At 43.2% G+C, this 14,371-nt stretch overlaps 1 protein-coding gene across 4 annotated transcripts in view; it reads left to right on the top strand.

The window, feature by feature from the left end:
- The window catches only part of CNTNAP4 (contactin associated protein family member 4), a 308,626-nt gene that overhangs the window by 204,720 nt on the left and 89,535 nt on the right, over positions 1-14,371 (top strand). For 2 of the 4 annotated variants that reach the window (XM_087827285.1, XM_087827283.1), the window contains exons 23-24: positions 103-174; positions 4,422-6,814. The exons of 1 other annotated variant lie outside the window; for it this stretch is intronic. In XM_087827285.1, the coding sequence (XP_087683411.1) occupies positions 103-174; positions 4,422-4,615 (266 nt within the window). In that variant the 3' untranslated portion in view covers positions 4,616-6,814. Of the gene's footprint in view, positions 1-102; positions 175-4,421; positions 6,815-14,371 lie in introns of those variants that run through there. One more of the 4 variants, XM_087827284.1, reaches the window with a different exon arrangement.

Genomic DNA, 14,371 nt, shown 5'->3' with positions numbered 1-14,371 from the left:
TGACATTTTCAAAATTTCTCCTTTTGTCTATATCACCCCTCCTTTTTTGGTGGTTTTTTTTTTTTTTTTTTTTGGCTTTTTTCCCCCCCCCTTTAACTGCAGATCATTCTGGAACAAGAGACGACAGAGAACCCCTAGCTAATGCTATCAAAAGTGACTCTGCAGTAATTGGAGGTAATAGAGAGCACGGATGAGCTCTTCTTTGGTCCTTATGACTTCTAGTAATGCTGAATATTGAGCATTGTGGAAACTTTCTGAACAGTCCCCAGTGCCAGGCAGTGAGTCCTGAGGTCCACGGGGTTGACTCACCATTGTACCGGATGGTCTTACAGAGTATTCCTAGATTCCCAGCTTCCTTGGAGACTTTCAGTGTAAATAATTGACCATTTTACTGAAGCACCACACGTAAAGAATAGTTGCTAAACTGTGTAATAAGGAATATAATTTACCCGGAAAATGGCCACTACATCCCCTAGGTAATTCTGAGTATATTTGAGGAAATATCCTTTTTGATGGCTTCTTGGACATATCACTGCTTCTGCAGGGGTTTATGTAAAAAGTTGGGGAAACCGGAGGTTAACATTAGAAGCATGTATTTTATGCTGCCTTAATGATGAACAGAACAGACATTTCTGTGGTTTAGATGCTACCATCAGTAAATGTTATACTGTAGTTGCATTTATATCAAATATTAGGTAAATGGAATAAAAATCGTTCCTAATTATTTTAAATTGCAGAATTAACAAAAAGCATTTTAAAGCACTGTATATCTTCCTGGCAGTGAAGCAGTATATTCTCTGAGGCATAATTTATTCAATACTAATTCCAGAGGTAAACTTTTTTCTTCTGGGTTAATAATTTTAAGAGTGTTATTAATCAGATTATTAAATGTTCAGTGGCCCGCCTTTTCTCCACGCTCTGCACATGATCTGAACATAAAAAGTAACCAATTATTTCATTACATTGCCAGGTAATGTGATTATTCACACACTTGGGTAACTTCTGTGGACTTGGTTTTATTTTTTTTATACCCTTACTCACCTAGGCATCAACTTCCTTTAAGTAATTAGGATTTTATTTAGATGGTATAGTATTGGTCAGGTCTTTGTAAGGATATTACCAGCCACATTGCTATTTCCCGTTGCTTTTCTTTCACCAGATTCATAGTGTATAAATTAAAGATTCCTAAAATAGGATTCCCAATTAGTCATGTAAGAAGCAAAAAACAAAAACCATATTAGAAGAGTTGTTAATAACTGCATCTCTAAAATAAATACAGTAATATATTAGTAATGCATTATATGGCAAAAACTCATTTAGAGCTACAGCATTTCAATCTCAACGTTTTAAAACAGGGTTTCTAGTCAAACAAATTGTCTCAGTCTCATAGTGGTACTTGCGTACATTTAACAAGTATAGATACAGGGAGATATAGATACAGGGAGAAATATAAATAGAGAGTGGTTGTACAGTCAAGCTGATGTTGGAACAGAATATTTACTCTTGTTGAGTATTGTTGAATATTGTCGCTCTGGGCACAGATCGTTGGCCAGATTGACAGAGTAAGAAGAGGTGTGTGAAGTCATCCTGTGTTATTTTAGAATGGAAACAAGTTACAGGCAGCCTGTGAAACTCTCACTTGATGCAGATGAAGGACAATATGGAAGGTCTGCAGCTCAGGGACTTGCCAGGTCCCCGGATCTGGTGCCTGCTCCTGATCATTGCAGGGCCTGAGCGCGAGGGCAGAGCAGCTGGCCGTGGCCATTCAAGCTCAGAGGCCTTGTCTGGGACCATGTGCAGCTTAACTGCTCAATCAGAATATCACCCTCTAGTGCATTTCGGACCATTGTGGTAGAAGTCTCCCATTGTCTAGTTTACTCATAAATTGCACCCACAGTGGAACAGTAATTAATTCATTTAAGGATTTTTCCAACTTGGATAATCCCCCAGTGTTCTATATTTCAGGTGATCTTTTCTTCGGTTACAAACACTGAGTAATATAAGGTGGGAATGGATTTAATAAGACATTTAAAAACTGGTGACCCAGATACTGTAGAGGGTTTCTGGCCAGGCTACACAGACATGGATGGTCAGATTTAGAGAGAGAAAGCTACATAATTTCCTCATGAAAACACATTCACGCAGAGTTTCAGATAACAGTGTCATAGAGTGCAGCAGTTGGCCATATTTTATTTAGAACATCTTTTGTTTTGTTTATATAGCAGGTTAAATCAAGGGGACACAACAAATCCTGATAAAACATCTTCTCCAAATTAAAGGACATAAATCACATACCTGGAGAAACTAGCTCCGGAGCCCAGCCACGATTTTGACTGCCTGGATGTCCTCCCTGGGCCAGTGGGATGCTGATGTTTATTTTATAATTGCAGAGCCTGCTCTCTGTAACAGCTCTATCAGTTTTTCACGTTGGCATTGCGCAAAACATTTTTCTTTAAACAAGAGGCCTATAACCAGACAATGGAGATATTTATAGCAATTCAACTGATTGCTTCTCTAAGATGAGAGGCAAAATATAACAAAAATGGATATTCTGGTTAGAATTATTATTTATCAATATGGCTAGTAATAACAAAAAATAACCATGTCCATTAATAAATTCTTCGGATTTGAAGTACAAAATCTGCTCACCACGTTTATATTAGATTTACCTGTATTGCTCTCCATCTCAGATAAGACTGACCTAGACAAAAACCGACGTATCCATTGGCAACATTAGGATTAGCTATAGCAAATCTGCCCCTGAAATCATGTGCTCAGGAATCCTCTGTGACCGATGAAGCCCTCCATAGGCTTGGCTTGGTTGGATTCTGTTAGAGTTGTCTACACTTAAACTATAACGAAGACGCTGCTGTTTTCAATGTACCTATCTTTATCTGAAAAAACAAACAAAAACAACATTAGTTAATAACTCTACTGATCTCTTTGGGAAAGTCTAAGCATTAGGAAACTCTCAAACTCATGGTGACAGACAGTAGCTTCCCAAATTCTGTCTTTCATAGGAAAGCTTCACTTTCTCCTTGGCAACATGCTAGAGGGGTGGAGAAAAGTAGGTTTATAGTTGTTTGTATGGGAAGTACAAATAAGTGATACCATGAGAGTAAACTGTTTCATGTGCTCACAGCTGTAAACCCACCTTTGCCCACCCCTGTACCCTGTCATTCTTGCAGTGACAGACTTCATTCTAAAATGAGACTTCCGTAGTTTTGGAGAAAATATCGGCCAAATTTTCAATTGAAAACAACCATAGTTTGTCTTTCATTCTTTCGATAAAAATGGTGTTCCATGAAGCAAAAAGCAACTAGTAGAGCTCACATCTCACATGTTCACAGGAGCATGTCTGTGGAGACAACCTTCATACTTCGGGGTACACCAGAAGCACTTTATGAAAAAAATCTTCATTTGTGTCACCCAAAATGTTAAAAAGACTTACAGCCAAAGGTCAGGACTTAATAATAAAATGAGTAATTTTTAGTGCCTCATCAGAGACCCCCTTAAATGAATGTTTTTCCTGTTGTTTGTTTCCCTGTGATTGCCTGGCCGTGTAGGCCTTCTGCTTTATGAATCCAGGGACCACTCTTGCCTTTGGTAGCCTTGTCTGAATTCATACTAGAGAAACAGGAATTTTCCCAACCTTGCTTTGCGTTACCAGTGGGTATGTCAATGCAGTGAAAGAGCCATCTTAGAATTATTATTAAAGTAGTCTTGACCCCTTGAACCCCCTCAAAGTGTCTCAGGGACCACACCCATTCACAGGTCGCACTTGGAAGACTACTGACCTGATGTAATGCAGGGTTGGTCACCGTTGGTAACAATCGTGGTGTGTAAACTTTTTATTTACAGCCAGAATTTCAAAAATCATTATTCCTCACATAGAAATCATCTAAATATACCTATATATGGCTACCAGTATATTTCATTAGTCAGAATTATTCATGTATGTAGCCTGTTTCTGCTGTTCAGCATATGACAAATTATTGAAAATCAGCTTCATTAAAATGTTTACCTATTTAAGTATGAAAACAAATTTAATCATTTTGTGATGCTACTACTATTCTATAATTTCAAAATAATTAAAACTAGCCTGTGTGTTGGTATGAAGTGAACACCTGGTTTTAGAGACCTTCTTATGTTAAATACAAATGCACTAAATAAATCCAATACAATATACAATCAAAATCAAATCCAATACAATATACATTCAAGGTTATAGCTTAGAAGTAATCTCAATATTTTATGATACCGCTTGATCCAGAAATACCTGAAATTTTGATGTTTCCAATTTATGAAATTGGATGCCTGATTTAAGTAGAAAATAATTTTACTCTGACTTCTGAAACAATGAAGTCAACACCGTTCCTGTTCAGGCGGAAATTCTGACTTTGTGTTTCTTTTCTCGGCAGGTCTGATAGCTGTTGTGATCTTTATCTTGCTGTGTATCACTGCCATAGCTGTTCGCATTTACCAGCAGAAAAGGTTATACAAGAGAAATGAGGCAAAAAGGTCAGAGAATGTAGACAGTGCTGAGGCTGTGCTGAAAAGCGAGCTTAATAGACAAAATGCAGCCAGCGAAAATCAGAAGGAGTACTTCTTCTGATTGGCAGCCGTGATTTAATTTGCAATTAAGGCAGTGCGATTTAACAGCCAGGGGCTCTGAGTGGACAAAAAAAAAAAAAAAAATGTTCTTGCATTGAACGTACAGGCGATGGATTTGCAGCTCTGCCGTCTCGCCACGTCCAGACTCGAGATGGCTCCAGGAGGCCTCAGCCAGTGACACGTTCCTCATAGCCGTCACCCTCTATGACAAGGAATCGGATATTGCTGTTAACTTCCAGCTGTGCCGATGTGACCGAAAACAGAAGTTCACCCAACTGGCTTGATGACCACGGTTATTAACACTGTGGCCCTGGTCTCAGCCACGTGAACGTGACGCGTACGTTTCGTTAGAGGTAAATGTCGAAGCTGGACTGTGAAGGCCTTGCCTGGTTGAGAACATTTGCCGTGTTTGCTCTAGTGCTCCCCTGGTGTTACTCGTAGGCCTGGAAATGCTTCTAAGCTCCCGTTTGGCTGATGTTTGCATCTTGAGTGGCCAAAAGCATTTACACGAACCCCTTTGCCTTTCTCTGTATCACATTCAATACAATCTATCAGTAGTCTTGAAAGATGTTTTGTCACTGGTTTGTTTCTATTGCTCTTTTCTTATTCGACTGTTCTTGATTTCGGATACATGAGGTTGTGAGTGTCAGAATCCAGCGCTGAACCTAGAATTCGTATGTAACAAGGCACAGAGAGTGCGTTGGTCGTCAGTCTGATGTCTGGCCTTTAAACTTTTTTTCTGTTTAATTTGCTATTCTTGTTTGGTAGTGGCAGCCGTTAAGGCCTTGGGTAATGCCAGTTTCCCAAGGATTGTGAAATGTTTGCAACTAAACTTGTTGATATAAAGACAATTCTTAACACTGCAAAATATTATTTTTATTTACAACTTTAATATCTCGAATGAAATGTGCTGCTGAGACTATCTCCCCCAAATGCTATGTCTGTTTTCTTTGTAGGTTTATACTGTTTTTCTGAAGTTTATCAGCAACTCCTCTTGGATCTCCTTTCACTATATTCCATGGAGCATGGTCTTATGCATTAGGAAAAAAGAGACACTTTAAAGCGTAGATCTCCATCCCCCATTCTAAAATATAGACCTTTCAGGCATACATTTTGCTGTGCACTGACCACCGGGGCACACTTTTTGGAATATAAGCAGAAACCTTGCTCCCTTTCTGCAAAACCAGTAGCATGATTAAAGACTGCTCATTCGGAAGGGTGATGACATATGATATATATTAAATATGTCTCTCTAGTCACTTCTCATTTATGATGATGGGGTACACTTACGACAATGGGGTACATTTATCAAAAAGTCCCAAAAGTCAGTATAACCTACTAACTAATACATTCTGATTAGAGGATATATATATATACCAGAAGATTAAAGAATTATCAATAACCTTATGAAACTGATACAATAATTAATTTTGAGGCCATGTAAACCAGATATTTGCATGGAGCTATCTTTGAATTCCACAAGCTGATTAAATAATAAAGGCACTGTGCTATTGATAATCACACTTTCCAGATGCTTATTAAGGAAAAATTGGATTCCTTAGTTTGTCCACACCAGAATAATTTGGAAATGCCAATTAGGCATCTTTCTTTCCTCCTTAACTCTCCTTACAGAACCTGCCTGTCTTTCTCATAGCACTGTATCCGTTTTGATGTTTCTGTAAATGCCTGACTAACTCTTAAGAATATGAATTAACGTAGCAGTTCATGAAGGACCTGCGTTGACAAATGGCACACTTGTTATTTTTTAATTGAAAGACGCGTGGTTGTGGCTAGTGAAGGCTTGAACACAGAAATGATAGTTTTTAGGTGGTGCAGAGTTGAACGTGAACATCATAACAGGCCTGAACCTTTTACAGATGTTTCTGTTATTTAGTAGCAGCATTAACCTGGCTGGGAGCTGGGGTGTAGACAGGTTTACAGATGGGGAAGCCGCATGGTACTCCGTGGTCTGCGCCGCTAGAAACGGCAACATCATGGCATCAAAATGCACCAATACATCATGTGCCACGACTTTCATTTCCTGATTTGTAATCTTTGTTCCTTTCTTTTTTCTTAATAAAGTGCAGTTTTGAATTAAAATGCACACTATATTTTAAGAGACATTGTATAAAAGGTTAAAATGAGGAAATTATACTGGATTTTTTTCTTTTTCAAAACAGTAAAAAGATGTGTAGATGTATGCCTTCTTTGCTGGTGTGTGTGTTTTTTGAAACTTATTGGTACATCCTGTGATTATTATGAATTGTTAACAAAAGCTGTATTTATAATGTATTTTTTTTTCTTTTAAATGGATTCAGAAATGAAAGAAAAAATAGAAAAATGTTTACTGATTGTAACAAGTAAAGGAAATTAAACTAGATTTTAAGTTTTGCCAGAGAACAATGATTTGACTGTTGGCAATTGTTCATTGAAAGATTATTCTGATTTAAATTGGGGGATGTCCTTTTACTTCTGCAGAGAGCTTGGCCAGTGAGCGCTCATAGATGCACAGGATTACATGGAAAAATAGAGGGTGGGGCAAAAGAAAATTTACAGCTGTGAGTATACAAAACACAGTTGATTCTTATATTATTATTTATTAACTATTGTATTCTTTTCCATATGAACAACTGTAAACTGACTTTGCCTCTCCCTGTATAGTGTACCCTCTGTAATAGAAAAGTTTAAAAAATTCTTTATTTGTGATTTCAAATGAAAACAACACATAATTAACATTCTCTTTTTGAGAAGACTGAATTTTCCAGATCTCCTTAAATTAAAATGTGCAATATGCAAATAGAGTGGAGCTATGGGTCATCCATGGGAAATGACATCTTAATTTTGTAGAAACAGTGCCACTGAAATAGCCCTTGTCCACTGAGGAAACAGCTCCGTTTTTCATTTCAATCTCGTCCCAAGCGTTGCTCTTGAAAGCACATTGAATAGATTCTCTAGATGGTAAATTAAAGACACCAAGAAGCAACCGGACAGCCAACCAAACAGAGGTCAATTATGTAAAACCATCTTTCATGCGATGGCATTCACCCACAGCCGAAACTCAGAACAGGGCCCACGTTGCAGGTGGCGGCACCGATGCACTAGTCAGCGTGGGCAGCTCGGTTTTGCAGAGGAAGCGGCCGCGGTGCCGACGTACGAGGTGATGCTCCCAGCGGGACACGCGGCAGCCTGTAAGTGGTGAAGCTGTGCCTAGAATTTCCTCTCACTCCACATTTTGCTGATCTTAGTGCCTCCCAAACCTGGAGCTTTGACAATTATTTAGTGGAAGGATCTTAATATCTTCTTTGTCCAGAATGACTCATAGTTCTGGATCTTTTCCATATCCTTTAAAAATGAACATAAACCTTTATTTGATAGGTCATTGGCATGCACAGATTGGGCTTTCTTTAAAAAACATTCATTAAGTTTATTGTCCTCGACTCTAGGAGAGAGAATTTTAACTGGAGCACTTTTTTTGTAGTCTTTGTGAAATGCACAATATGAGTTAGAACTGACTGATTGAGTCATCAAGTAGGTTCCTTATAATAGACGAAAGGTGACACCTTTCCTATCAGAGTGTGTTCAGGTGATGGACTCTGCCGGCTATGTTCAACATGTCCTGCTTGTCTTCTGCTTTTCCAAAGTTTGGAAGATGGTAACAAAGAAGAAAAAGTTGAGAAGCCAGCCGTGTGCTGGAGTTGCGTGTGAGTGAGAGCATGCGTGCCTGCAGGAAAGCATACGAAGTGAGGAGAGTATGAAACAGTGGGCACGTCAAGTGGTGAGAGAGTTGGACTTTGGGTGGAGCAGTAGGTTCCCTAGAACGTGGCTTTGAAGACTTGCAAATGAAAATAAATTGGGATAGAAAACAACCTGACCCACAATTATAATGGCTTCTCCAATGCAATCATTTTTCTTTTGTCCCTTCCACTATTTATAACATGGTACTTAAATCTGTATTAAAATATATGGATATATTTTAGAATTCAAATAGTACAAGAAGTTTTACAAGGAAAAGTAGCTCTCCATGACCACCCCCTCCCCCACATCATTTTGAGCTCTTTTAGCAGTGTCTTTTTAAGTTTCTCCATGTTTCTTTTTAATCTTTTTTTTTTTTATTATTGATTTCAGAGAGAGGAAGGGAGAGGGAGAGAGACAGAAACATCAATGATGAGTCATTGATCGGCTGCCTCCTGCACGCCCCCAACTGGGGATCGAGCCCACAGCCCGGGCATGTGCCCTGACTGGGAATCCAGCTGTGATCTCCTGATTCATAGGTGGACGCTCAACCCCTGAGCCACGCCGGCCGGGCTCCGTGTTTCTTACTCACACGCTGTAAGAGGCTGGGCTCCCTGGAAGCAGACCTGAGACAGATGATCGTGAAGGAGGCTGACTGGGGGGTACTGTGGAGGTCGGCGCGGGGGGGAAGGGGCGCTGCAGGACGGGCAGATGGAGAAGTTGGGCTGTGGTGCCGTCGCAAGGGCTCGGCCCACCCTATTGATAGGGCCCCTTTTAAGGATATCCCGTGTTGGCAAGAGGGGTCTGGGCATTTACTCCGAACCAACCAGGCAGTGGATGTTGTCTGCCTGGCGAAGTGGACATGACTCGGACAGATGGCTCTTTTCAGCTCAGGCAGTTCCTGAAGCAGGAGCACAGACCTGAGCATCTGGGGAAAGGAAATCACTTAGTCCCGAAGCGGGGTCCGGGAGGCGCAGCACAGCACCTCTGAGGGCCCAGCCCGGAGCTGCTCAGATCCACCTTCACACGAGCTCTGGCAGACGCTGCTCCAGGAGCCCGGTGGGCCTCGTCTCCAGGGCACGCTCACACGAGGAGAGCAGATGGAAGGAACCACGGGCTCTGCCCCGTAGGCGTCCCTTGGCCGCAGCTGGCACTCATCCTGTCCCTCTACAGTCCATGCAGACGCCCATGTCTCCAGCTGACAGTCTGCAGAGTTTCAACCCTTGTCTACTGTGACCTCAGGCAGTAGCTACTGTACTTTTGCATTTGCCATTAAAATCGGTCAAAAGAGTATCTACATGCCCAGCATATTCTTCCTGTCTCCGTAGTATAACGACAGCTCTATTTATTATTACCAGTCAGGGATAATTACCTCAGACATAGCTTCCCACCTACAATGATCAGCCACAGAGCCACATTTCAGCAAAGGATGTGTGGGAGGAGCACACGCCATGAGATACGCTGGGCCTTCCTCCCGCGCGTCAGGGGGCCTCTGTGGGTTGGAAATTCTCATCGCTCGACTTGCTGAAGTGGCTTCACATCGCCTCTCGGACAATTAGGAGGTCTAACCATTATTTTTTGAAAAGTCACTAAATTATTAATGTCGATTTTATCGAGCCATAAAGTAGCAAGGCCAGTTCTTATTATAATTCTCTGAGTCGTGCCAGGCTAATTTGTGTTTGCTCTTAATAAAATAATTTCCTTATTCCAAGCGCGGGACACGAGACATGACTTTATGCCCATTGAACTAACACCTCTGCTTCCAAGTTGTTCTTATGAGAAACTCTGATAAATTATGTTTCTGTGAATGAATTCATGTTTTCATCGAAAATAAGCTCTTAATGATGACTTGTGTTTCTCAAAAAGAACAAATTCGCCCGGCCAGTGAGGCCAGGTGGTTGGAGTGTCCACCCATGAACTAGGAGGTCACGGTCCGATTCCCGCTCAGGGCACATGCCCGGGTTGCGGGCTCGATCCCCAGCCGGGGGGTGCAGGCGGCAGCCGGTCAGTGACTTTCTCATCATTGATGTTTCTATCGCTCCCTCTCCCTCACTCTCTCTGAAATCAATAAAAACATATATATATTTTTAAAAGAACAAATTCACTTTTTAATTGAGCAGTGAAATGACCCATTCTTCCAAAATACATGTTAAGAGAAGGTGGCCGCAAATGACCCTGGAGATTGAGACTCTTCATGATCATTTTTTCATTTGTTTTAGATATTTGGTAAAGTTTCCTTAGTAGAAATCTGTAGCACCAGATAAATTATTGTAGGATGGCATCTTCTGAAATGGGATTGTAGTTCTGTGGGGCGAGATAAGCCATATGTAACAAAAGCACCACATTTTATCATGTTAAAAAATAATTCAGAAATTAAAACAAATACTGACCAAACCAATTCCAACTCAGAATCCTTATGTTAAGAATATAACAGTGATAATGCTGATGATGGTTTCTGAACGGTGTCACATTCCTGTCCACATATCTCTTTTCTACCTGTAATTTGTGTGAGAGAAAGAAAATATCTTGTCTTTCCTGATGACTTTCTTAGTGGAAATGTAGTACAGTTTGGCCTTACCGTAGTTAAAATTTCACGATGTGTGAAATTGATATGGTGCTTAAATGCCTCTAAAAAAAACATCTTTGAGCAATTTCTACTTTTCTACCAGCTTCTATTATGAAATCGAAGCTTAGCTTCTAGGATTTAAGCTATAAAATATAATATAAACAATAGTCAATCCTCGAAGTCTTTCATTTGGAGGGAACTATTTTCTGAGATATTAATAATACTGTATGAACGAAATTGATACTAAATTTCTAAAGAACCATAGTTATGCACATGCAACTATTTCTGGCCCTGCGAATGCTTTTCCACCGAGTGGGTGTGGGGAAAGTGCCAGGAGCTCCCATTGGCACAGAAACCAATGCAGACCCACGGACGCCATCCTTCCCTTTAGTGCCCAAGTGAAAATAGCTTCTGCTCCTACCTCAGGACTGTAGGAAGTTGAACCCCTTCAGTGCGTAGACCTCCTTCCCCAAGATCCGATGGCGGCCCCGCGGAGGGGTGTCAAGCACGACCAACCGCAGCTTCCCGCATCGCCCCGTTACCCTGGCGGCCAGACCAGTCTAGTCTAAGCTCAGCAGGCTGACCCTGTATTTCATGACCAGCATCTTCTGGTTGCAGCTCGAGTTTTTCTCTTGATTCTCCAAGCGCAGGGAAGACTGGACTGTAATGCTGAAGAAAAAAATTGTAGGCCCGTTGGAAATAATGGAAACGGATTACAAATGGGGAAAACCGCACTGAACTGGGTATCAGCCCTCACGCTGCCTGGCGTCCACCAATAAGCCGGTAAGATGAGTTCTTTGCCTCAGCCTTCTGTCCTGTCTGTCCCCTTACCAGGGTGGACGGCTGCTTCCGCTCCCAGAACATGGAGGCCTCGGCCCCGGGCAAGCGCGGTTCCTCGCTGATTGCTTTCTGCCCCGGCGTGAGTGACTTGCTTATATATTATTTAGCGGGAACCTTAACCCCAGAGACAGAGTCTAGCTCCCCAGCACTGCCAGGACCGTTCCAGGGCTTGGCAGGACATGCCCTGGAGTAGGGACCATCCGTCTGTCCTTCCTGAGTACCGGATGGCACCACCGGGTTAACACGGAGATTAACCTCACCTTTCACGCTCTGAGCCTCGTTCCAGCAACGGGTCGACCCGCAGCCCCGGCCGCCCGCCTCGCCCAAAGTTGAAATCAAACCAGGGTCCCCGTTCGTCACACTGTTTGATTCATTGCCAATAGACGGCTGCCGATCCTCCAAATCTATCATGAATCCAGCCTCCTCTCTCTTTCCAAACCCCCTTTAAGCTCTTGTCGTCGCCTGGCTAGCGGTCGGAGGCGGCCCCCAAGGTATCTACGGCGTCGGGACCGCAGCCCCCAGCCCTCTAGCCGGGCCCTCTGCGAACCTCTCTCTAGGTCGCCTCGCACCCTAGAAGCTCCTCCTTGCTCTTAGGATGAGGCCATGGTGGCCGCGTGCTCCCTGTGGTTTTCCTGATTGCCCCAGATCAAGTATAAACGTGTCCCACTTCACTGTCAAGGACGTTTCCGTTAGCCCGGCCAGTGTGGCCCAGCGGTTGAGCGTCCACCCAGGAACCAAGAGGTCCCCGATTTGATGTTTCCACCCCTCTCTCCCTCTCCCTCCCTCTGCCATCAATAAAAACATTAAACAACAACAACAACAAGTTTCATTTCAGTGATAAGTTGTATATGCGGTTGAATCAAAACATCGTCGCGATCTGGCCCTGGCCTCGTATCAGACGAGATGCCACTGCGCAGGTCCCCAGGGCTTAGCTTTTGAGTTTGTTAACCCTTTGTAGTAAATTCTTTCCTCAACTCGCTAACTCATTCCCATCACTCTGAGCAGCGCGTTCCCAGCAAGGCCGTCCCTGGTCTCCGCTGCTGGGTGGGATTCTCCCCCTGGAAGCTCTGCCCCCCCCGGGGGTGCGTGGCGTGTCGCAGGCGATGAATGAACATAGGTTATGTGAACAATAACTGATAACCGGCTGCTTTTTTTTAAATATTCACCAGAGGAGCAAGGATATTTTTTCCATTGATTTTTTTTTTTTTAGAGAGTAGAATGGGGGGTGGACAGGAGAGAGAGAAGCAGTGTGGGAGAGACACAAAGATTGGTCGCCACCCCCTGCGCCCTGCCCGAGGGCGGGGATCGAGTCACAGCCCAGGTACGTGCCCTTGGCTGGGAATCGAACCCGAGACCCTCCGGTTCGCAGGCCGACGCGCTCACCACTGAGCCACACCGGCCAGGCTGGTTGCTTTCTCGATCCGTGTAAATGGAGGGTCCGTTTCCGGCGACCCACCTCGTGAGAAAGGAAGACTGCGGCAAAGATAAACAATTACCTCTCTCCACAGAGCCGGAAGGCCACGGGTGACGTCTACACGCAGCTTCTGTTGCTGGCGAAACAGAGGAAGCTTCCCCGCCCCCGCTGCACTGTCCAGTCCAGCCCCTTAGCCGGCGGCGTTGCCAAGATCGATCTTTCGCTGTCTTATAAATAAGCAACGAAAGAAAAGGCACACGTGTGCGCTGAGAACTTGGATCTCCACTTACGGTTCTCCCTTCACCTCGCCCTGGGATCTCGTGCCTGCCCTCAATGACACACATCAGCCTCCACGCCACTTGGTATTTTATGACCGGCCTGCGGCCACGGCCAGCCTGTTACTCCTGTCCATCCCGCATCATTCAGGCCGTCGCGCGGAACCGAAAGCTAGTTTATCAGCAGTTACCTGACGTAAAACTTTCTTTCGTTGAGTGTCCGTAAGATGTACCCAGTAGGTGCTCACAATTACATATACGCTCACTGTGATGAGATTTAGGGGTTTTTTTGTTTGTTTGTTTGAAAATATATCTTTATTGATTTCAGAGAGAGGAAGGGAGAGGGAGAGAGAGAGATAGAAACATCAGTGATGAGAGAGTCATTGATCGGCTGCAGCCCACAACCCGGGCATGTGCCCTGACCGGGAACCGAACCCCGATCGCCTGGATCCTAGGTCGACGCTCAACTGCAGAGCCACACCCGGCCGGGCGAGAATTTAGTTTTTTAAAAGGGGCACAGTTTGAGCATAATAGGTTAAGTGCTGTGCTTGAATTTTAAAAAAAAATGAGGATTTTCAATATTGCAATGACCTTACATAATTTGTTGGGCTTGTTTGGTGGATTGTGTTTTCTAGGGTAGTTCTGTTTGGTTTGGAAATGGTTTCCCTTGAAATCCATTACGGGGCGGATGCTTGGGTTTCTCCTGAGCCTGGCCCGGGGAGCGGGAGCGCCGAGCCCGCTGTGGCTTAGGCAGGAGTCAGCGTGGCTCCACTTGAAAGTGACTTTGGCGTGGGGATGATGGAGGGTGATTGCTTTCACTGACTTGATTAACACGGGTAGAAACGTAGACAGTCCTCCAGTTATTTTTTATGCAGCGTACTGACTATTGTTTTTCTTTTTAAATGGACATTTACTACCTATTTAGAACAA

This window comes from Miniopterus natalensis, chromosome 18, assembly GCF_054644295.1.
Source record: "Miniopterus natalensis isolate mMinNat1 chromosome 18, mMinNat1.hap1, whole genome shotgun sequence".
NCBI lineage: Eukaryota > Metazoa > Chordata > Mammalia > Chiroptera > Miniopteridae > Miniopterus > Miniopterus natalensis.
The sequence above is the reverse complement of the archived record's forward strand: the minus strand, read 5'-3'. Positions and strand labels throughout refer to the sequence as shown.